The sequence below is a fragment of the Acipenser ruthenus genome, chromosome 23, assembly GCF_902713425.1.
Source record: "Acipenser ruthenus chromosome 23, fAciRut3.2 maternal haplotype, whole genome shotgun sequence".
Lineage (NCBI taxonomy): Eukaryota > Metazoa > Chordata > Actinopteri > Acipenseriformes > Acipenseridae > Acipenser > Acipenser ruthenus.
The window spans coordinates 2,924,076-2,948,019 of record NC_081211.1 but is presented as its reverse complement, the minus strand read 5'-3'; the positions used below and the strand labels follow the sequence as shown (position 1 = coordinate 2,948,019).

The window sequence follows — 23,944 nt, the reverse complement described above, 5'->3', positions numbered from 1 at the left end:
TCTTCCGTTGGGCCTGTAATAACCTATTGACATTCGGGCACCCTTCCTAGTGGTTTTGGTGCTGCAGTTTGCTCAGCCTTTACGTCGTATTTGCTAACGTTGTGTTCAAATTTCCTACAGTCAGCAGGGCCTTCTGTTTTCCTTCGGGGGAAGCAGCTGATTGGAAAAGTTTCCCTTCCAAGTTTCTTCATTCATTTTCCATTTCCCCCTGACAATGTCAATCTCTACTCACTCAGAAACCAGGCCAGGCCTTCGGTTCCTGCTAATTTTAGCACATCTGCGTGTTTCCTATGGCAACCTGACCTGTGCTCCCAAGCATCCTTTATTTCTGACTTCCTGTGTTTTCATTTTAATATTCAAGGCCTCTATCTGGTACAGTACAGCCACGGTTACTATACTGGCATTGTTTGAGTGTTAAATAAAGGATGGTTGTCCCTTCACTTCCAGGACTTGGGGTGCCTGAATGGTTATAAAATAACATATTCATGTTTTCCAAAACAAAACCTGTTTAAGTCCAAGAACTATGATGGAAATAGTACAAATACACACACTAAAACTGCAATTACAGTACAATACAATTCTAGCTGCAGGCAAACTGTACAGGCTGTAGCAACACTAAAATCTAGAAACCACCCCCAAAAATTCTCCATCAACAACACGGCTAGGTAACCCATTCCATCCCCTCACCACTTACGCTGTGACTTCCTCCTCTGTTCTAAGTCTGTCTCCACTTCATTTCAAACGGCTTCTTCTGTTCCTGGTGTTTCTGCTCGTAACGTATTCTATGGTTTACTTTGTCAACTCCTTTTAAGATTTTAAAGAGTTCAGTTAAGTATTTAAACTAAAAACTAAACAACCTGGCAAAATACTTTACTTCTCAAAATGTTACGTCTTACAGTTCAAAAAAAGGTTATTTACCAACTAAATGGCCCGTAAGTGTACAGTGATAATATATTATTGTTATTATTAGTTTATTTAACAGACGCCTTTATCCAAGGCGACTTACAGAGACTAGGGTGTGTGAACTATGCATCAGTTGCAGAGTCACTTACAACTACGTCTCACCTGAAAGACGGAGAACAAGGAGGTTAAGTGACTTGCTCAGGGTCACACAATGAGTCAGTGGCTGAGGTGGGATTTGAACCAGGGACCTCCTGGTTACAAGCCTTTTTCTTTAACCACTGGACCACACTGCTTCCTCAGTATAGATGAATGTGCTGTGCCAGTTGATTGAAGCTGGCTGATGTAGACTGAACGACTCAACCCCTGGTATTGACCCTTAATCCATCACCTCAATTCGCTGGTAAAGTACATGTAGGTGTACAGTTATGGCCAAAAGCTTTGCATCACCCTATAGAATTAACAAATGTTACTTCATAAAGTTGAATGACACCTTCTGACCAATATTTGAAGCAGAACTCAAGCTGTATGGGATTAATAGCAAAAGATGAAAATGTAAAACAAAAGGATACATTTGCACAGTTCCATGGTTATCCTTTTGGAAAACAACATGCAATTTGTAATTTAGTGTTTAGAACAAGCACAAGCGCACCAGTGTTTGCAAATCCTTATGCCAGCATGCTTCTGTTTTATGAAGATATTATACCATGGCTACATTTTAGGGACAGGATCTAAAGCACAAAGGCTTGCCCTCACTGACTAATGGCATGCTGACATACAGGGAAAGGGAATTGGTTACATTCTCAGTAATTGTTTAAGGGAATAAGGGCGTAGCTCCAAATAAGGAAAACGTGGGTGTTCTTCAATCACTCTCTATTATGCATATGACCAACTTTCTGTTCTGACAGTCTTGCTATGGTATTAAAGCCTATGTTCAGAATCATACGTAACCACCACCTGCACTTGCTTTTTCATGGCAGGCCCGGTTCATGGCATGACCAATACTGACCAGGCTCGGCCTTGTTTAGCTTCTGAAGGGGAGTTTATTAATGCAGTAAGATTAGGCACCAAGAGAATCGACAGAAAATCCATGAAACAAATTCATTTAAATAGTTAATTCATTCATTTACAGTAAATGAGTCATGCATGCGTGACACCAGGAGTTGGATTCAAAATCCAATGAAAATGCCAGCATTTTACTGACATTTGCTGAGGCTCATGTATTGTGCATTGTAGCAATCTTATCCTTTTTATAAAACTTGAACAAATGAATGAAAGCTCACACCAACTGTGTGCGGCTTGCTCTTTTTTAAATGCTCACTTATGTTTCTGTTAAAATGTTTAAAATTACAGAAGGCCAATAGTGAACAATTACTTTAATTTGGGGTTGGGGGAAGTACATTGAGAAAATTTTCAAAAAGTTACTGGTACAAGCCATTTCACAGCTCGCTTCACAAACTGATCCTCATGTGAAACGTGTATCAGATAACAACTATGGGGTTCTGCTGAGAACAGCTTTTAAAAATAGCTCCTTCCCATGGCATTTTCAGATGCTAATGCGTCCCAGATGGGTTCCAGATGTTTTCTGCAGAGATGCCAGGAATCCTCAGAGGATTGAGTGTGCATAGAGAGACAATAAACAAGGACACTAACCTCAAGCACAGAGCATTACCCGGTTAGAGGGAGCCAGTGAGGCAGCTGAATCCAGACATGAATCCAGGGGAATGTTCTTATAAAAACGGACAAATGCAAAAGCACTGTTTTTCTGAATAAACCCGTTACCAATTTTTTTTTTTTTATTCCCACGCTGTTCTATAAAGAATGATTTAGCAACATTTTTACTGTGCTTTTATTACAGACAAGGTTGTTTTTACTGCCCCCAATAACTGGCCCGTAGTCTGAATATAGCAGAACTTGGAATTAGTCTTAAAAAGCTGGACAGAAACCATTCAAAAGTTGTGATCAGTGACAGAATGTTCCTATTGCTATATAAATGCCTTGCAGAACCCTCTCTGAGCCACAAGATGGTACTGGTTGACCTTTTCACTCAGAGAACTTATGTTCATTGCAACATTCTATAGGGCCATAGATTTATTTATTTATTTATTTATTTTTTTGGGGGGGGGGTATATGGTGTACAGTTATTTTTTATTACTATTATTTAAATTATCTAAGATTTACATTAAAAGTACCCACCAATCAGTACTCTGAATATAACTCCTTTGCAGTACCGGTAGTCACATTTTTTAAAAAAATCAATGCTACCTGTGCGACCTCTGGTGGTTACTTCCATAAAATGCAAAACATGTAAAATATGCCAGCAACATTTCTTGAGTATTAAACACAGTATTTGTTTACAACAATTCATCACAGATAAATAGCCAATGGTCATTATAATACCTATACACTATAGTTACTAATTCAAGAATAGTTTATACCCTTATGAAAGTTTACCACAGTATTTTTGCAGTTTTGCCATGCTCTGCATTTATCATAGTTTACCCTGGTTTTTCACGCTTATTAATATGCTTTACTATACCTTGCAATTGTTTACAATGCTTACCTATGCTTTATTAGTTTGCTATGCTTTTGATCTGGTAAACTTTTGTAAGTGTAACCACAAAATGATATGGGGAAAATAGAAACATTTTGGAAAAATGTAATATTGTGCATTTCATTTTAGTTTTATATGCAATATTTAATTTAAATAAAAAACCTGATACTTGTTTTTCTACATACGCTTGTGATGTGACAGATACAGTAATGTTAACTGTGAGTTTTTGACCTGGCCTCTATAGTGAGTTCCATTTGCCACCTTAACAGCACTTTTGTGGCGGTAACTATGGAAACTTCCACAAGGACTACCTCCAACACTCCAGGGAATTTTTAAAAAGGTTAAGGACAACAGATTAACAGACTGATACAGCATGTAAATAAAATGGATTTATTTAATACAAGTAGATTTAGTCAAATAAAAAATATGAAAAAGGAAACATTCATATGCCTTACCAGCGACTAAAAATGATCATTTCAGGTAGTGTGACACTATTAGCGCCATCAGTTTAGGACAAAGCCTGCAACGTTCTGCAATGCATTTTGTTTGAAAGGCAACTCAGGTGAATAATATTAAATGGCAGTTACAAGCAGATTGTTTTTGGCAAAAGTTCTTTGGACAAAATATGCAACAGTTAACCACTATGAAATAAGAAACCCAGACAGTACAGATATCCCCTACTTTATAGACATTTTAAAACAGGCTGTGTGAACTCTATGGAGTTTGAAAAGTTACACTGCTATAACCTTGTGAAAAAGAAAAAACACCCCATACAAGTATTAGAAAAAATATAGGAAACTTCATGTAGTATAGTTATGCATGCAGTGACTAAAGGGGACATATAGCCTTATTCACAAAGCTTGAACACACGAGTTATCTAAAGAAAGCAAGTTTTTATGGATATTATGTAGATATTCGTGATACACAGAAATTGTTCACAGTTGCTGGCATCTAGAACAGTTAATGTTGTGCATACAAATCTTTAATCGAACAGACTTTATAAACAATATTCCTTAAATAATTCATGAGTTAAAGGGTTGTGAATGGGGTCTATGAAGACAATTCCAACTGGACTATTCCTTTAAGAGACACATTAACCCTTTCTGTCCTGGCGGGGCCCTGAAGATTCCACCTTCTCTGGTCTTGTTCTCATGTCTACTCAGTAAAGGAGTTCCTTTTTGAATTTTAGATCAATTTTGCATTCTTCAGCTCGACAAACATAATTCAGGACTGAAAGGGTTGAGCAGTCTCACTTACAATAACAGCACAACACTGGCTATTGAACCATCAGTTGGGGCCCAAGAGAAAGTAAAGAAAACCTATTGAAATACAAGGTCAAGCTCACTCCGAAAGAGGATGTGACTTTACTCAGTGTTAAACTCTTTTGCAGATCTCATGTCAAGAGATCCAGTGTTCAGAATGCTCTTTCCTTGCTGTACAATTACTGTAAAAAAAACACTGACCTCCTCAAATCACTCCCAGCCTCGTCGCACAGTAAACACTGTTTTGTGATGTTCAAACGAAGATGTGTACACAGTACATATATCACAGTATATTAGGAAACGGGTCATCATATTAAAAACAAAAGATGAAGGCCTTTGCCTTCAGTCAGAGACTAAATATACTGCATATTAATAACAAGCATAATACAATTACTATTTGTGATAGTTAACATTATCCCCTATCTAATCTAATCCCATTGATATCAGTTATAACACCGATACAGTAAGCAACATATAATAATCAACTTGTTGCAAAATGTCAGTTCAAAATCTCTCCACCCAGGCGACACAATGATCAGTTCAATGATACGGCCACCGGAGATTCAGTTTCCAGTATCTTTCTCAAAGAAGGAAGTTTGAACATGCAGTCACAGCTGACCGTATTTACTGTGAGGGTCAAAACTTCACAGTGGGGTCTTACAAAGCTGCAACCCCACACCAAAAATACCTGGACATAATAACTTACTGTTCAACATATTAATAGTTAAGCCAGATGAATACGCTCATGGGCTGAGCTATATTGTTGTTTGTCTGTTATAATTGGTTACAGCCATCATAACAGCTTTACCTTGAGCAGTCTTCTCAGTAAACCTTTCCAAGTTTGTCAGTAAAAAAAAGCTTAACTACATGGCTGTGTTAATAAGAAACAGTAATACGGCAGCATTCTCCAGGACATTAAGGCGTTTGCCACAAATTTGTAACAAGTGTTAATGTTGGTTGACAGATTTCCTTAGCATTTCCACTTCCTCCTGTCAATACAAAACCGATATAAGCAAGTGAGACGAATCACTGACCTCTTTCTTATATGGTGTTAGTATTTAATGATGTCACTCAGAGGGCCAATCATAGTCGTATTTATTATTAAAGTACACACTATTGTCTTTCAGGTTTCTTTACTTCAACAGTACATGGTCAAGATTCAAGTCCAGAAATTAGAGATGCAGTCTCCATTGCAGTGGTTAATAATGAGGCCTACAAACTTGAGTGGATGAGTGAAACCCACTTTCACAGTTATTCTCAGCCTTGAAGAAACAGGTTGCTAAGGCAACAGCCTTTTCCTAACCTATTTCAACACTTTGAGCTTTAAACTGACTGCAGAAGGAAACCGTGATAAGGGCGAGATATTGCAACATGCTTGAGATTTTCTACCTCAGAGTCACAAACACAACACCCCTGACCTGCACAGTCGATTCAGATAATGTACAAAGAACAAGAAAGATAGATTGCTAAATTTATCACTGTTTAAATATTCTAGCAAAACATGCAAATGATGCAGCTGTGGAGTCCTTCCTTGGGTGTTCAAAGACCAGCAGCCTGCAGACTAATTATGTGAACACAGCTGGTTCTAAACTCATTGGTTTATTAATGACTATACATTTTAACAGCATTACAAAAACACAATCAAATGCTTTACCTGCAGTGCCATGCGCTTTGCTGCCTCTGCCTTCATTTCTTTTTTCAAATCCTCTATGTCCCTCCTGGAAAAACACACAGTATAAAATACAGTAAGAAAAGAATGCGTTTCCAAGCAATTGTTTTAGGAAACTTCATTTTAAGACATTCTACAAGTAGCTCTTTGAAAGGGAAAATGTTAATGAACTGCAGTGACAAAATAAGATGTGTAGAAACTGATTTACGTTGCAGTTATATACAGGGTGATTGGAAAGAGAGTTTACCACATCAATGCACCTTATCATATTTTCTAATCACCCTGTACATATGTAATACAATATTTTTAAAAACATTCTAAATCCACTGCATGCAGGAATATGCCATTAGAATGCTCCATATTCCTATGGCGCCTTTGTATACAACACATTTCTCTATGACCGTTGGTTTTGAAAAGCACTTACACATGTTGGGTCTTTAGCAACGCCAGTCCCAAGCTGAGGTCCCTGATTTCAGCCTTGAGCTCCTCTATATTTTCATGCGTCTCTTGCTCAGCCTTGGGTTTGGTCTCTGGTATGCTCTGTGATGGAATTGCTTTTAACGGGGAAGTGACCCTCGGAAAATGGGAGGCAGCGTGGTTGTTCTTTGGTGTTACTGGTGAGAGCAAAGGCTTTTCCACAGTCTAATGAATGAAAAGCAAAAAACACATTTGATAAGGGTTCATTTTAGCCCTTGTGGGGAAAGTGTAGAAGTCCAGGTTTCTGCCACAGTTTAAAAAATAAATAATATTATTTTATTGGCAAGATTAAGTTTTCACTTTAAAAAATAAATGCTATCTTCCTAACACCTTTCTCAGCAAGGCACAGGAAACACAAACAAGCATGCTATCATCCTAGCACCTTTCTCAGCAAGGCACAGAAAACACAAACAACTGCATGCTCTCACCCCACTTTTGTGGCGCGCTCTCATAGCTTTTATACCATGACCAATCAGTCTAACGAGTAACTAGTGCTGTCTGTGCAAATTTACCAATTAGCCAACTGAGTTTCCTAAAGACCTAATCCTTGTGATTTTACCATGGAACCTTAACCTTCTTGTGCCAGGATTCCTGCACCAGGCCAGGCTTGTTAAGCCAATTAAGCCCACAAGCTTGCAGAGAGAGACATGGGGGGAAAAGCAACAGAAATTAACATCATACACACAAGGGACAGGGTTCTTTACCTGTAGCTTTTTTTTAAGTTTGTACGTTTGTGCAAATGTTAAACATGCTTAACAACCCCCTAAAAAGGTATTGCAAAAGGGAACAAAAATGACTGATGTTTATCTTTGTGTTTTAGCAAATTAGGTTTCTTTCTCACTTCGAGTTATTCAGTTCTCTACAGTATTAGCTTCACTGGTGCTCTGAATAGAGCCAGGGAACTTCCTTCTCTATTCTTTCTAACCATGCTGTTATTCTCAGTTCAGATATTTTATTTTCTGGTAAATTGATCAAGTTGGTGCAATGACAAACATTCACAGGCATATCTATTTCAACAACAGACTTTGTGTAACTCATCTGGGACACCATCAATAGGCAACAAACTATTGGGAAAATTCACGATAGCCTTTTAAAAAAAGGGAACTAATAAGATAATGAATGCAATTTTGATCTCAGTATTCATGTTTGGGGAATTCTTTGTGCATTATCACATAACAACATATATGATGGTTATAGAACACCTTACAAAATTTTGAGGAGGTTTTTCAAAAAAGGAATTTAAATAAAGTAAGCACAAAACATGATTTAGGAGTTATTTTCTTTTTCTTAGCAGTATAATGCAATGTATAATTTAAAACCGTACTTCTAAAATAATTGTGTTCTCATAATTTCTTAGTTAAAATTAGAAACTGCAGTTGACATAATAGTGCTTGAGCTAGCTTAATTTTAGCACTCTACTGTACTTATCCAGTTCCTTCTTACAGTACTTGCTAAACAATTCAAAAGAACTGACTTCCTGTGTGTTCTCTGCCTTATCCTTGCTTTGAAACACTCAGCACTTACTGTTTTATTAATAACCAGGTGAGACGGGGGTCTTCTTCCCTGATGTTTGGCTCTGTTGGCAGTGGGGTGGCTTAGCTTGTCTGAAGAGATGGCTACATCTTCAATATGAATTGAATCTAGATTGAAAACAGACAGTGGGCTTCAGCACAGCCAGCTTCCTTCAAAGCTCAGCAGAACTATTCAAGTCAACTCTCTTGTAGGATTTAACCCATACTGTCAGATCTCATCGATAAGGAGTTAAAATACATGCAGCTTACTGTAGGTGGCCTAGTGGTTTGGTTTGGGGTTTTGAGACAATAGGCCTCAGACTGTAAACCACTGCAGACGGAATGCAATGAATTCAGTCCTGTAGCTCTGAGCAAGTGGGTCTGAGCAATTGTGTACTAATGTTTTATCTGTCTAATCTTATCAATAACAATGTCACTGACTTCTTGAGAGCTACTTATTAATATACAATTGTATTTGAACGAAGAAAACAGTAAAACACATACTGATATTAAACCCAAACCTACAGTCACATCTATTCCAAGTTCTGAACAAGGGAAATTGTAATAAAACATGTTCACTAACATAGAGCAGCTATTGGATGCATCATTAATGTACTTCATGTGTAAGCTATATGAATTAAATAATAGAGAAATCTGACCTAAAATAAAGTTACAAAGTGTATAGACTATAGTTTACTCTTACCTGTCTCCTTTGCCTTCTCTTTTACCATCTCTGTAGGTTTGGGTGATAATGGGGCGATCTCTCCATTTGTTCTAGGTATGAACGTATGGGAAGACAATTTATTGATATGTATTTCCACATACTTTTCCATTCATTCATCATACTTAATTTAAACATAAGACGCAGCAATTCATAAAATAACCCACACCATAGTAAATAATATAATACACATCTTAAAGTTACTGACATTATAATAATTTAAATTGTATAAAAATGTATAATGTACAGTGCTGTTGAAGACTTTTGAATTAAACAGAATAATATCTGTATGCAAATTCTGTGGGCCTTTATCGCGATTTAGAAATGGAAAAAGTTTGAAACCTGAATAAGCTGCATCCTGTTTTTGAGCAGATAGCAGTTTGCAAATTTCTTGCTCATGAGCAGCCAGCAAACAGGGACAAAAAGCAGTAGACAGTGTTATCACAGTTCATATCATAGACACGTAAGGTGCAAACCTCAGGCTTTTTACTAAGAAAGTGTTTCAGCAAACAACAATCTTAAAGCATGAATTATTTTATTAGACCTGGAATTACGTATTAAGGCAATTGTTGTTTTACCCTAAAGATTTCCATGGGTGTCCAGGGTTTTAATGACTCTCCTTACATCATCTTTAAATAAGTACCAAATATCAAAACAAACAAAAACTGTGGTCAAGGTAATTTAATAATAAAGCATAGCTATGTGAGCTCAAATAAAACAAATACAAAAATCAATTCAGGTCCGAACACGTTAGTGACGAAGGAGCTTTATCTAAAGTCACGTTGATGTTGAGAACATATATTGATTTAAAAGCCATGCAAATTATTAAGAAGGAGAAGAAAAAAATATTGTCTGCAAAAAAAGTTTACTTTTGAACTCTTCTTAAACAGTGTGGTGTAGACCTAGACCTAACGGACGGGCCTTTCTGCTCTTTGATGTTTCAGCTGAATTGGTGAGGTGTTTGTTAAACACTCACTTGCTTGGCAGGTTTTTGACAGGCTTGTTCTTTACTGGTGGTGGCACTTTCTTCAGAGGAGGGAGGAGCTGCTTGGAGGGAGGATCACTCCTCAGGTCCTTTCTCTCATCTGTAAAGAATACACCTTCAGTAGCAAATGATGTGAGAGGCATTTGAAATAGTTCCAAGTCATATGGAAAGAGGAACCTGTACTTTTTACAGATGAGTTTTTAATGATGTGTTATAGATACAACCGGTTCTACTGTATTTATGTGTGCAACGTTTTTGAATGCACCGTCTTTCCACATCTCGACAATGTTATTATTTTATAATATAAGAGTCTGTAATTCAAATCTAATTATGAACAAGCATACAGAATGATATGCTGTTACATTCAAATAAAGTAATAAAGAAACATAAATAATCCTTATATGAACATTAATTAATCATGAATAATCACACATTTTAAACTACAACCAATACGAGTATGTATTGAATGTGTCCTGAATTGATGCTTACTTCAAAAGGAAAAGTGTTCTTGATATTGAAATTACTGTCACACATTACCAAAAACGCTGCCACTGAAGCTTCCTGTCGCACATATTTGGATTAAACTACTGATAAAAAAACATTTAAAAAAAATAGAAACATAATTCTGCCACAGATGGAACCCTAAAGGCCAATGTATTTACTTGTAAATATCCAGCAAACATTTTCTTACCTTTTAAAAGGTCTGCCTCAGGCCTGCTATGGTCAGAACAGTTCTTGATGTCCATTGCTGGCACTCCTGGTTTAGACACTAAAAAAACGTAAGTGAAGATTGTTCAGTCTGTACTTGTACAAATATCTAAATACAGCATTCTGATTGAAAAAGAAAAAAGAGTCCAATAAATATATTTAAAAAAAAAAAACACTGTAGGGAGAACTATGACAAAGTTATCATGTTCACGCTTTTCACCCCTCTACTGTTATTTTTTCATTATTCCAATGCACATTTTATTTGATGACTGTAGTTTCTTTTTCCATTTGTGTTACCACAGCCTCTGGAGCAGGGGAATACCATGTGGGGAATCCTGGTAATTTGTGGCTGAAGTAGACCCCAGCCATGCTGCTCTACAGGGTTTTGGTCTTAACTTGTCTCTCTTAACTTGGAGTTGATGGACTCCCCACCAATGTCATACAGACTGTATATAGAGTGAAACCTCCTCCACGTGGTCCCAAAAATCAAGTCCTGCTGAATTAGGAAGCCCTCCACTCATTCCACAGTGCTCTCAAATGCAGGCACAGCGCCCGTAAAGAAGTGCTGGTTCTTCGTTCTACGAGAAGGCGATGCCCCATCTTGTAGTGCAGTCACTTGTAGCTGCTGCTAGATGGTCTGCAGCTTTGTGTGAAGCTGGTATTTTTATGATTGGTTACTTACGGAACCCACTCACACTCAGAAAGTACAAAAACATTAAAGGCAAAAATAAAATATCTGTAAGTCTTCACCTGCAGCTGGTAAAACTCTAATCCAGAGAATAGTGAAACAACTTCTTCAGAAAACCGATCGGCTGCTTTCTTTATTGGTATTAGTTCTCCAGTTATTTTTAATTTTCAACTTCCTGCTGCGGTCTATCAGCTTTTGTTACGCAAATTTAATTCCAGAAAAATATATTTTCGGAATCTTTGTCTCTGGTGGCTTCTGGGGCTAACGCGATCTGGTTTAAAGTGATCTGAACAAACCAACATCAAAGTGCTCTGATCAACAAAACTTAACGTACATAACTTAAAAAAAAAACAAAAAAACCTTTTGTTTTTAAAACCACGTCCACGTTTACCGACTGATAAAAGAGAGGTGCGTTCATGAGCGAACACGCTACATTGAAGGCAGACTTTGTCGCTGAACTTCAGAGCAAAATATTATTTAATAACTGCTATCTTGATGAAAGAAAAATCTATCATTCAAAAGTACTTTCTTAAGAGAGTGCAGCGCAACACATAAACATGTATTTTATATTACAACTCAGCTCAGTGTTCACTCAAGTGTGAAATAAATAAACCAATAAAATAATCATAAGAAGGACTCCTACCTTTTAAATATTGATCTGCTATAGGAAGTATACACAGTCATATATATTCTGCAGCATCAATGGAGATGACAAGCACTTATATTACTGTGAGAGTATAAAACAGTTGCTTGCTTGTTAAGCGTTATGCTGAAACGGTTGCACTGAGGTTTCATATCCTAAAGCCACAGGCTGTTAAACTTTGTCAGGCCCCAGACTACCTCAGCTCAATCACATGACTGTGGTTATCACCCCTAGACAAAAGCAAATACTGAAAAAAAAAGATCATTTCATTGTCATCAGTCTTCCTTAGAGGTATATGAAATATAATCCAATGAGTATAATGCTGAAAGTATGCTGTGCAGTCCGTTCTTTTGCAACAGTGTACAGTACCTACACCATGCCTCAGTTGAAGTACACAATGGGATGACACTTTGAACAGAATAGCACTGTTTTCTTTTCAGTCTGGTTTGAGTTAAGTGCCTCTAAAAACTTTCCTGTGAGTCATACCTTTTCGTAAAGTTAGGAAACTACCCCTGGAATATATCCCACATCTGAACTACGGGGATTTCCATTGTAGAACAGAGGTTGAGAACTGTGTCAACGTCTTAGAAAAAGGTTTAAGCAAAAATACGTCTCAAGGAAATACCTTCAAGTGGCATTTTAAAGTCTGAATTATTAAGCAAACTCTAACCAAAAGACTTCTCGTCTGCCTTAAAATAAACCTTTCTAGATTTCATTGTTTTGACACTTTCTAGCTTCAAATGCATTGTTTTGACCTTTTCCGTATCTTTTTCCAATGTTTACACCTATTCCAAGTGGTTTCGTTACATAAATAACAATACAGTAGCATCTGAAGCTACTTACACTTATCCTACAGTGTGTCCAGTTCTTACCTGAACTCTTGTCAAGCATTCTTCTAAGAGGCCTGTCAGTGTTCTCCAGCTGTGAAAAGATCACATTAAACGCAGTCATTACAAACACTGCAATCCCCTTTCGCTCCACAAGTTGTAATTCCAGATACACGTCATGACATTTCACTTGATCTGTGTGTGAGTAAAAATAGAAGTACAACATTGTAATAATAGGGAAGTGATGAACATATTTGTGCAATGCAGCTACCTTTACACAAGGGCTAGGTGAACTTGATATTCTAACAAAGAGTGAGATATATATACATTTCACTTATCTATCCCCTAATAAATGAAAAATTGACATACAAGCCTATACTAACTGTTTTACTCACCATCAAACACGCTGTAGGGAGAACCATGACAAAGTTATCAGGAAAGAAGCCATGTTTGCCATTGAGCTCTCCCTCCCACCAGCCCTCGTCGTCTGTGTCCTGCAAAGCAACATGTTTGTAATATAATCTTCTGCATCAGCTGTACATTCCTACCACCATGATCACCTACACTCACAGTATCTTTGTAAAAATGGAAGCATGACATACGTGCATACATACGTACATACATACATACACACACAGATGGACAGACACCTGCTTATATCCTCAGATGCAGGTATTCTCAATAATTCTGCTGAAGAACGTCTTCAGTGCCACTGCAGTTGGATAAGCGGTTCTCTTGTAAAACTAAAGTTCTGTACTTGGTGTTTTATAACAGCCCCATACTTGGTTAGATACATCTAATCCCAATTTCCATCCCCTACTTCTATTTGCTAAAGCGGACATGCTTTACATCCTGTAATAAAGACTTACCTTATTGATTATTACCACAACATCCCCTTTCTTCAGGTCCAGTTCATCTTCAGCAGTGGCAGTGTAATCGAACATAACCTTACAGCGTTCGTTGTCTGAAATGAACACAGGCTGTAGTACTGCATACCCGTAGCATTGCATTTAAAAAAAAAAAAAAAACTCTTTCATATTTGGATTCAATTTACTAAATAACCATTTTGTCCCCCGTTTAGAAACCAGACTTTGGAGACTTTTACATTCTAGTGCTATTTGGTATATGGTGAGAATACAAAAGTATGCGTTTTAGCATACATCTAAGACAATGCAAAAAGATCAATTACTTTACAACACTGGAGAAAAGGAGGCTAGGATCTAGATTTCAGGAAAAATACAAAAGCTGCAGTCAAAATTGGCTCCATGGTTGAATGTATGACATTAGAATACAGATTTCTACCTTGGTTTATGTCAAGCCTCTGGCCTGCCCCACATGTGTGTTGCAATTGTGGTTGCTAAGGAAGAAAAACAAAATGTATATTTACAGTTTTCAAAGATATACAACATTTACCTTTATCGTGTTGTGTGGTAGGGCTTCTGTTTTGTTTGACAGATAAATCACATCAGCGATGTAGCCGTCAAGCATGCTACAAATAGCTCATTCAGAATGGAAAGGCATAACCTGATGCATTTGAAGTCTACTAACTGGTAGTAAAGGTCGTTTCAGGGGTGATTTTAAGGTTTTGATAGTCAGCAAGCGATATGAAAAACACCTTAGTTAAATTACCATCAATTAAATAGCACACCTTACAGAACTTGACAGGAAAGATAGCAAACTCAGGATATAACATTATAATCAAACAAACACTTCTTTATATGCACTATGCAATATTTAACAAATGTATACATGGGGTTAAACCCATTTTTATATATTACACATTTTTTTAATATATATTTTTGACATTTTAAAACAGTTTATGTGAACTCTATGGAGTTTGAGAAGTTGCCCTGCCATAACTATGAGATAAAAAAACAAAAAAACAATTGTGCACACAGCGGCTAAAGGGGATATAAATCAAGATTCAAATGTTAAATCGTTATTTCAAACTTTTGTGTTATTTCATTAATAATACATTATTAAACATTTACCTTTTCCAGCTCTTTAGTGAACAATGCTTCTGACAGCTTTGGTCTTTGTTTTACAGCAGTGCTGTTCGGCCCGTCAGTAGTTTCTAAATCCAACAACATTAATACACAAGTTAAATCTCTGAGCAATGGACTGAGTGTGAATGACCAGTAACAGCTGCATGCTGGGATTGCTGCTATGTTACATGTCACAGCTATCATCAGCGACAGTGCAAACGTAGCTTTACCTGGAATCTCCTTGACAAAGTTGGACGGGAAAGCCCCTATTTTGCCATTTTTGTTACCCAGCCACCAGCCATCTTCTATCTGTTTTAGGACAGATAAAAAAAAAACACACATTGAAGGTAGTTTTTACTTACCTTAAACATGAAAAAACACTGATTTACCCCTTTATACTGACATAGGGGTGTATTTTTGAAGTGCTTGCTCTAGTCTTTGACTTACTCTTGTTTATGTTTCAACTGCTTGTTTTTTTTTTTTGAAGATTATTATTATACAGACAGTACGTCACTTTTCTTTTTACAGCGAGTTCACTTCCTCATCCCTGCTGCACATGACGTTGCCAATGCTGTTTCAAAACACACATTCACATTCAGATCTACATTATAAATGTTGAATATCACACTGCATAGTTTCATTTTCTGAACAGTTTGTTTTCTGAAATATTAAGTGTGACATACTGTAAATACCTACAGCAGGAGTGACAATGTGTTTGACTTAATCCTACCGGCTTATTTGGAACTGCAATTGACATACTGCCAAAGCTGTTTCAAAACCTTCCTTCTCATTCATATATTTAATGTTACAATGTATAGTTTCATTTGATAAGCAGCCTTTGTTTTCTGAAATAATGCATACGTCTTACCTCCTTTATAAATTCTATAATTTCCCCTTCTTTCAATTCAAGTTCGTCCTTGTCCAGAGGAGAATAGGCGAAGGCCACTTCACAGAGGGTCTGTTTTTTCTTCAGTGTTTTACCTGCAAAGACACAAAGCATTAACATGAAATAATCAGCCGGTATCACACAGCATGGTATGTGAGCAGTCTTGGCAACATTTCTGTCATGACATTTAACTCAATGCCTCTTCATTAGTTAAGATAGGCTGCTGTCTCAATAAAGAGGTCTAAAAGATATGACCTTCACAGAAAACCATGAACAGCAACAGCGGACATACCGCCATCCTCTATCAAGCTTTCATCTCTTTCCCAGCAGCACAAAAACATTCCATATACGTAGTAAACCATGTACACCTCCGAAACGACAACTGGTCAGAGTAAAAGAAGCAGAGAGACAGCCTTCACAGTGGACTTATTTCTTTCTTAGCTCCCCACTTCCTGTACCAAACAGCTAGCTTGCTTACTTCTGTGCTTGCAGTTCTTTCCTTGGTGAATTGTAGTGCTTTGCAATTCTTTACAAGGCCCCCTAACTTGGTTATGAATTCTATTTTTTTCCATTATGAAAGACTTGCTAAAGCATGTCAATTTACCTCCACAGGAATGCGTTGTATGTGTTATACTGTATGTGTTATACAGTCTTGTCATTTGATTTAAGATTGAATTTTTTTTTTTTTTTTTACAGGAACAATTACTCAGAATTCCAACAACAGTGCAAAAATGGGTACTGTAAACAAGCTGTAGTCTTTACTTTAAAGACCCATTCACCCCATTTGGTAAACATTGCAAGAATTTGTTTCTTAGACTAAACAGGCCAAGTCATGCCTGGAGCCTGGAGTTTTAGCTGGAGTTGGTATTTAGTCAAGCCCACTCAAGTGTGTAGCAACTCTCAAACACTAAAGGTGCAAAACAAGTGCTAGTATTATCTAACCAGAGAAAGGGAATGTACCTCAGAACTGGAGCCTGTGACAAGTGTGAATGATGTATTTAAATTAATTTATTTCCTGCCGTAGTTGACAGGATCATCCTCTTGTTTAGCTTTCACAAGCAGATTTAAATATCCCATGAGGACACTATCAGAAGTCAATTGGAGTTTTCATACTCTTTTGCTATGGTGGCCTCAACGTAAACACATTTTAAATTGTGAAAAATCAAATACATGTGCAAACAATTATAAGTATTCCAAAACTGAAAATACATAAATAAAACAAATGTATTGAAATACATCATTCATACTTTTTAAGGACGCTACACCACCTCGAGACAAAGAAAGAAATAGTGAAGTGAATATATGTTACGTTTACACAACACAGGGGAGAAGAAAATCAGGGCTGATGTATTGTTTGTGTTACGACATGGACGGTGGAAACCTAAACCACTTCCTTAAAAGACTGAAACTGCATGTGTTTGTTTTTTTTATTGTCTTTTGATAAGTGCAGAGGAAGATAAGAGAAAAATAAAAACACACAGCTCTTTTGTGTTTAATGCTTGCCATTGGACTTGGCAAAGCTGCTAGGGCTTCTATTTTTATCCTATCGGTTGTTTACTGTCAACATGTGTATGACACAACTAATTTAAAACGTTATAAAATATGCCTGTACTTTCTTAGACTTTGTTCTTACTAACCAGGAGTAATAGCAATTGTGTACAATAAATAAAAAACACATTGTCATGTCCCATAAGAATCGATGATAAAAACATAGATGTTTCCTTTAAAAATGGTATAAAGTGTACAATAAGTCTAAACACCAAGGAATTATCTTATGTTTTATTGTGTGTGGAATAAATACTTATTTAATTGATATGCAATCCCTTATAAAAGTTACCATGGTATTGTTACATGGTGTCTTTTGCAATTTTACCATGATTTTCTCCAATTTAACCATGATTTTACTATGATATTTACTCTGGTTTGCCATATTTATTAATCTGCTTTACCATGCCTCACTGTTCTTTACAAGGCTAACTGTATGTATGCTTTCATTATGCTTTATCACACTTTGCTGCACTTTTACTATGGGGAACTTTTATAAGGGATTTATTGAAGTTATTAAAAAAACAGTCAATAGCTGTCATAGTGGTGCTTGTGTGTATCCACCATTAAACTGTTTGTGCTTATATTACATATGTATGTTTATTAAGACTTAAGATCTCCCACACACATTAAAACAATAACAGTTTATTAACATGTACTTGAATTTTAAGTCGTTCATAATTCCATACATACCAAATAACTTTTAAGCTAAGCAATAACATTGTAAGCAGGCTTAAGCATATTAGACACTGTGGCTTTAAATATTCAAAAGAGCCTGCAGGTCTGGTGTTGTAGTTTTGCAATGTAAAGGTCATGAGTCTGCCCCTTGTTCTGTAAGCTTTGAAGATGGTGTTTTAACTGCAGAATTAGTACACCTAGCCATCTCTTACACCTAAATCCTGTAGTCCTGGAGTCAACAGTCTAAGTATATTCAAGTTGAAGTGTTTCATCTTAATGTTTAAATGTTTAGGAAATGAATGGATTCTAAACACCCCCGGGGTACCAGAGATTTTTATTTCTAGGTATAGGAGGGTAATTTTTATCCAATTCAATACCATTCATCAGTGAAACCCAAACCATAAATTCATTCAATACACCGATTCTAGGTATGATTGCTGAAGCACAATAGTTGGATACATGCATTTACCAAATCCATTGTGGGCCCAGTTTGTGTTATTTCACACACTGTGGTTAATTCAATTAATCAAAACCACACCTTGGGAGACTGTTTACTCATGGATTGTCCCTGAATAAACCAGCTCTGTAACTGTGACTGATGCAGAGACTGTGACACAGCAATTGCACAGAAACAAAGTGAAATCTATATACAGCAGAACTGATCTGTCACATGAAAACCTTTCTTTTGATAGCTTTGCATTGCCTAATGCTTATTGCTTACCGCTTGGGTGAGCCAGGCACGTGACAGAAACAAAAAAGAATCCTGGTAAACATTACTCAGCAATTATCAGGACTAACAGGACTCCAAAGGGTGCCACTTACGTAATGAAATAAACAATTCATTCTTGCAAAACCAGATTTTGCTTCGGGACAATGAAAAAAATGTAAAATATGTGTGGTATTGTTCTACACCATAATTAGGTATATATTAAAGGCCACATAAGGACCTTTTTATTTTATTGTGTTACATGTTCCCATGTGTTGCTACAACTGTTTACGTACAGTGTGTGTATTGTTTTAATTATTTTTTTTTTACATTTTGACCACTTTTTTAAACTTTTAAATTGCATTCCCTGCCTCAAGATGGCTTCCCATGTACCCGCATGGACCTCTCAGAACTACATTTCCCATCATCCTCCTGCTCACATATGTAACAGAGATGGATTTACCAGTGAGCATGTGGATGATGGGAAATGTAGTTCTGAGCGGTCCATGTGGGTACATGGGAAGCCATAAAGTAAAAAGGTCCTTATGTACCCTTTAATTCAGGGTAACTGGAAATATCCATTGACTTAACGCAAACACAGCACAAGCTTTCCTGATCTTGGTTGGAGGGTCGTGTACATGCTATTTACACATGGAATAGAAACCCACTACAGCATTTCAAGGTGTTGGTTTAATGGATACCTCTCTTGGACTAAGAAGACCTGTACTCACATTTTCGAATGCTTCTTGGTTCTCGGAGATGGTCACCCATTAAATATGAGGGAATCTCCTGTAATATAAAATAATTAAATGAATAAATAACTCTCAATTACTTTTTGTTGGCTCTGTTCATTACTATAAATAATGAACAGAGCCAACAAAAACGGTGCATGTGTGCTATAGCAGGTGAAAAGTTTTCAATCATACAGAGCTAAGTGAATTTAGCTAAGAGACAATAAAAGGGAAATAAATAATCAAGTATTAGAGTAAAATAACTATTAATAGCTTAACATCAGAAAAAAGCACACATAAAGAGAGAAACCCCATACTAATATTCGCAGCAATATATTTATTCTTTAAAGCTGAAATAATAACTAATGGTTGCAAAATTTAAAACAGCAAACTGAGGGCCATTTTGTTTCCATGACGCCATCAGCGACCTTCTCGTACCTTGACAAAGTTGCTGGGAAAAAATCCTCTCTTGCCATTCAGCTCTCCCTCCATCCAGCCCTGCTCCGCTCCTGCCCTGACGTTCTTGATGACATCACCAGCTTTCATTTTCAACTCATCGTTAATGCCCTCGAAGTCCATCAGAACAAACACCTCTGCAAGGCATGAAGGCAAGCTGCTGTAATACAGTGCAGTAAAAGCCTGCAAAGAGGGACACCCTAAAACGCTTTCCGCACCGGAGTAAAAGACGCTTCGATGCATTCCACACACCCCTCTTCATCATCCTCAGTAATATGCAAATGAATGCGCGTTATACTCCGAAAACTACGGTAATGTGAAACAGGTTAAACTCCTGCTTTGCTTAAAGATTTTTTTTTTCTTTCAGGTATTTTTGTTTGCCCCTTACCCACCAGACATTCTGTCCTGCTTGCTTCTTTCTTTAAAAAAAGGTTTTTGACATAAAAGAAGTCTTTCCTCAAGCCTCAGGCTAATTGTTCTGTGTCATCGCTTTAAGTGCAGTGCAGCTGACTCATTCACAGCGAGAAACTTCTCAGTCTAATGTACAATCACTTTGTCAAATGTCCTTTTGCAATACAAAAGATTACCTTTCAGCTTACCAGCAACAAGTACTAAAATATCTGTCAAGGAAGGCATTTTAGCCACTTGTGTAAGTATTAGCATCAATACCCTAAAACCTAGGACACTTGCTCCGTGTTTAAGAAAAAACTGGCTTGAATCAGGCCTGTGCCACAGGAGGCCCGTATCTTCTTTCGTAACAATGGAGAGTATTTTTTATTTGTTTTCACTGGTCAAAGGGTGTTTAAAAGAAGCATTCTGCTTAAGGCAATATGTTTGTTTTTGGTTTTTTTTCTACAGGGAAACTTGCTGGCTGTTTGATCAGTTACAATGTCTTTTGCAAAGTTACTTCTGCTTTTCACTTGGGCTTGTGGTATAGCCACCAGCACACGTTACAAGACCGTCTAACACACACACACACACACACACACACACACGCTGGAACAGTCTGTGCACTGAAAGGAACAGCATGGGGTATGTAGTGTAGGACTGAGGTGCACTAGCAGAGCAATAATGGAAATCTCTCTGGCTAGCATGAGCACTGAAATTCACCAGTATAATCATCAGTATAGGGTGGAGGGGCTGTACAGCAACTCTCTGGACAATTTACTGATTTTCTTTATTTTCTTTATTCTGGTTAATAATGAAAAAGCAAACAGATTATTAACCTAAAAGTAAACATGGTGTAGCTGTGAGGATATAAAAGTGTTAGGAATTGATACCTCAAAGGGACAAGCCTTGACAAGGTGAATTCTTGTTCTGAAACATTTCTTAATGCTGTTATGAAATTGCATGACCTAGTGTATGATATTTGTGTTTTTCCAACAAATTTTACAATTACAGATTTATTATGAACAGCAGTACCAATAAGAATGTTTGAGCTTTCCAAAAAAAATTAAAAGTGACTCCTAGTTATAACATTTAGAAGAACTGCAGTGTATATTACTTTTGGAAAGAGTAGCTATTATCTCATCCAGATCACTCCATGTATCCAAGATCATATAAGACTTAGCAAAATAAAACCGATTTTATGTATATATATATATATATATATATATATATATATATATATATATATATATATATATATATATATAATGAACTCCTTGGTTTCATTTAAGGAGTACAACTTTAGGAAGTATTAAAAACAGAAGTTACTGTGGCTACTACTTTGCTGATGGAAACAGTATCGAAACTTAGCGTTTATATTCAATACTTATCTGAATTCCTTTATGTAAGGCTTCTTTCTACAATTTATTTAGGCAGCCTATACACAAGTCAAAAAAGTAAGTTCTTGAAATATTATTATATGGGAGGGCATGCAAAAGAGGTCACATGAATTTGAGGTACTATAAGTGAAATATCCCTGACTCCTGCTAATTATACACTGGACTATACTTTGCTCTTATTGTAGCATATCACAGTAAACATGTATAATAGTTAGGTTTGTCATATTTACAGATCTATGCTATGCCTTGCCATAGAACAGTGATGTTAAATACAGATTCATTTATATACAGTACGATCTTAAATACAGCATGTTTAATGATGCCCAACATCACAATGAACTGGTTAAAAACCTTGGAGAACCTGCATCTTAAAACCTAATTTAGTACATAAGACAGTGAATCCATTCTTGTATGTGTGATCCTTAAAGAAGTGATACACCCGCCCTCTCCAAGCCTGTTTGCAGGATAGGCATCTCAAAGTCAGTTTAAAAAAACACTGTGCAAAGAGCAACTTTATACATACACCCCCAGTCTGTAACTAACTGTAGACGGCACTTACCCATGACTGCTTCTGCTTGTTAACTTCAGTTGTTGCTTATAAGAAATCCACCAAAAATCATTATACTAAATTAAACAGAACTCCAGTGTTGCCCAAGAGAAACAGCAGCCCTGCTTCCTGGTTGTAAAACATTAACACTGCAAAAAAAAAAAGGTTCCCGTGGCCAGTCGTAACAAGCCAGGATGGGTTTGTAATAAGAGAAAACAGGTGGGACAGGTTTGTGCAAGAACAAACAGATAAGATTATGGCTCAGCTGACTGAGATTTTCACCTCTGGGAATGCAGGTACTGAAAAGAATTTAACCCTAGATCACTTGAGCGGTCAATAATTTTAATCAAAACGCCAGACCATTATTTTGCCACAAGTCCTATCTCGAGCAGGGTAGACTAGCAACTGCCAAAAATTCTGAAGACATGGATTACAGCATTAACTCTGTATTGTGTTATTACTTTATTTGAATGAAAACAGGATTTATATAAAATGAATATGTAACTTCTAAACTCACTGGGCAGTCTGGACACTGCAGCTTTAAACCAGCATACAATGGTTAAGAATCTGTAATCTTGCTGTAAGCCAATTTAGACGTCACTTTTGTGAACAGTAGAAGTATTAACACACTATTGACACAATAGAATTGCATAGGTCATGTTGACATAATATTTAAGGGCTAGGTTCTGATAGCTGACCGATATCCTGGGTGTGTTTTTTAAACTGTGTATTTTGAGCTTCACGAGCTGCAGTTCTCAGAATATTCACATATTTTATTTTAATGCAGTCTTTGTTGTGGGCCTGGGTTTTAGAGGTAGTAAACTTAATGAACAGAGTTAAACCAATGTCACATTTGTAAATTGGTATGAAACAGTATTGAGTTCTTTTTAAATGTGCTTAACCGCATAGCCTTTAGGGTATTGTATGAGAAAACCAATCTCTTCATCCGGGCAGCAGTGTGGAGTAGTGGTTAGGGCTCTGGACTCCTGACCGGAGGGTTGTGGGTTCAATCCCAGGTGGGGGACACTTCTGTTGTACCCTTGAGCAAGGTATTTTACCGAGATTGCTCCAGTAAAAAACCCAACTGTATAAATGGGTAATTGTATGTAAAAAAAAATAATGTGATATCTTGTTACAATTGTAAGTTGCCCTGGATAAGGGTGTCTACTAATAAATAAATAATAAAAATCTGGCCTTGGCATTTCTGCCAAGGTACATTCTGTCCATGCAAATCACTTTGGTACCAACTATAGTTAAAGTGTCACCCACTAATTAAACCCTTTTTACTCCTGCTGTTTAGTTAGGTGGATAGATTAAAAAAAAAACTCTTGTCCTCTTGAGAGTTTGAGCGATATAATTTTTAGCACCCACTGATTTACTGTTGCTCTGTACCTGAAGGTAAAACTGTGCTATCCTGACTCCTGTATTCTCTCAATGGGTTTATAGGTTTTAAAAATGACAGTACGTAGAGTGTACTCTCATTCACTATATCGACCAGACTTTACTGATGTTGCATTTTTGTTATACAATAATGACACCCCAGCACTGTTTAGGAGGGAAAAAAAACTTTAATCAACATTTTTCATTAAAAAACAAAACAAAAAAAAAAACACATTTATTGTGCAATTGGAAAAAATCTTTCCAAAAGGTTTTCAGTATATTAAAAATTGATGCTGTT

The 23,944-nt window shown here is 36.8% G+C and overlaps 1 protein-coding gene across 1 annotated transcript; it reads right to left on the bottom strand.

Moving 5' to 3' along the window:
- Positions 1-3,823: 3,823 nt before the first annotated feature.
- On the bottom strand, positions 3,824-22,429 carry LOC117413425 (CD2-associated protein-like). Its single transcript, XM_058997467.1, has 17 exons — positions 22,279-22,429; positions 19,915-20,069; positions 19,477-19,534; positions 15,799-15,911; positions 15,161-15,239; positions 14,937-15,019; positions 14,248-14,302; positions 13,815-13,909; positions 13,341-13,439; positions 12,991-13,039; positions 10,771-10,848; positions 10,071-10,179; positions 9,077-9,147; positions 8,387-8,502; positions 6,810-7,027; positions 6,371-6,434; positions 3,824-5,705 (listed from the first exon to the last, which is right to left on the bottom strand). Exons 1-17 carry the CDS (start codon positions 22,280-22,282, stop codon positions 5,664-5,666), a joined length of 1,488 nt encoding a protein of 495 aa, XP_058853450.1. The 5' UTR covers positions 22,283-22,429; the 3' UTR covers positions 3,824-5,663.
- Between the last annotated feature and the right edge of the window lie 1,515 nt (positions 22,430-23,944).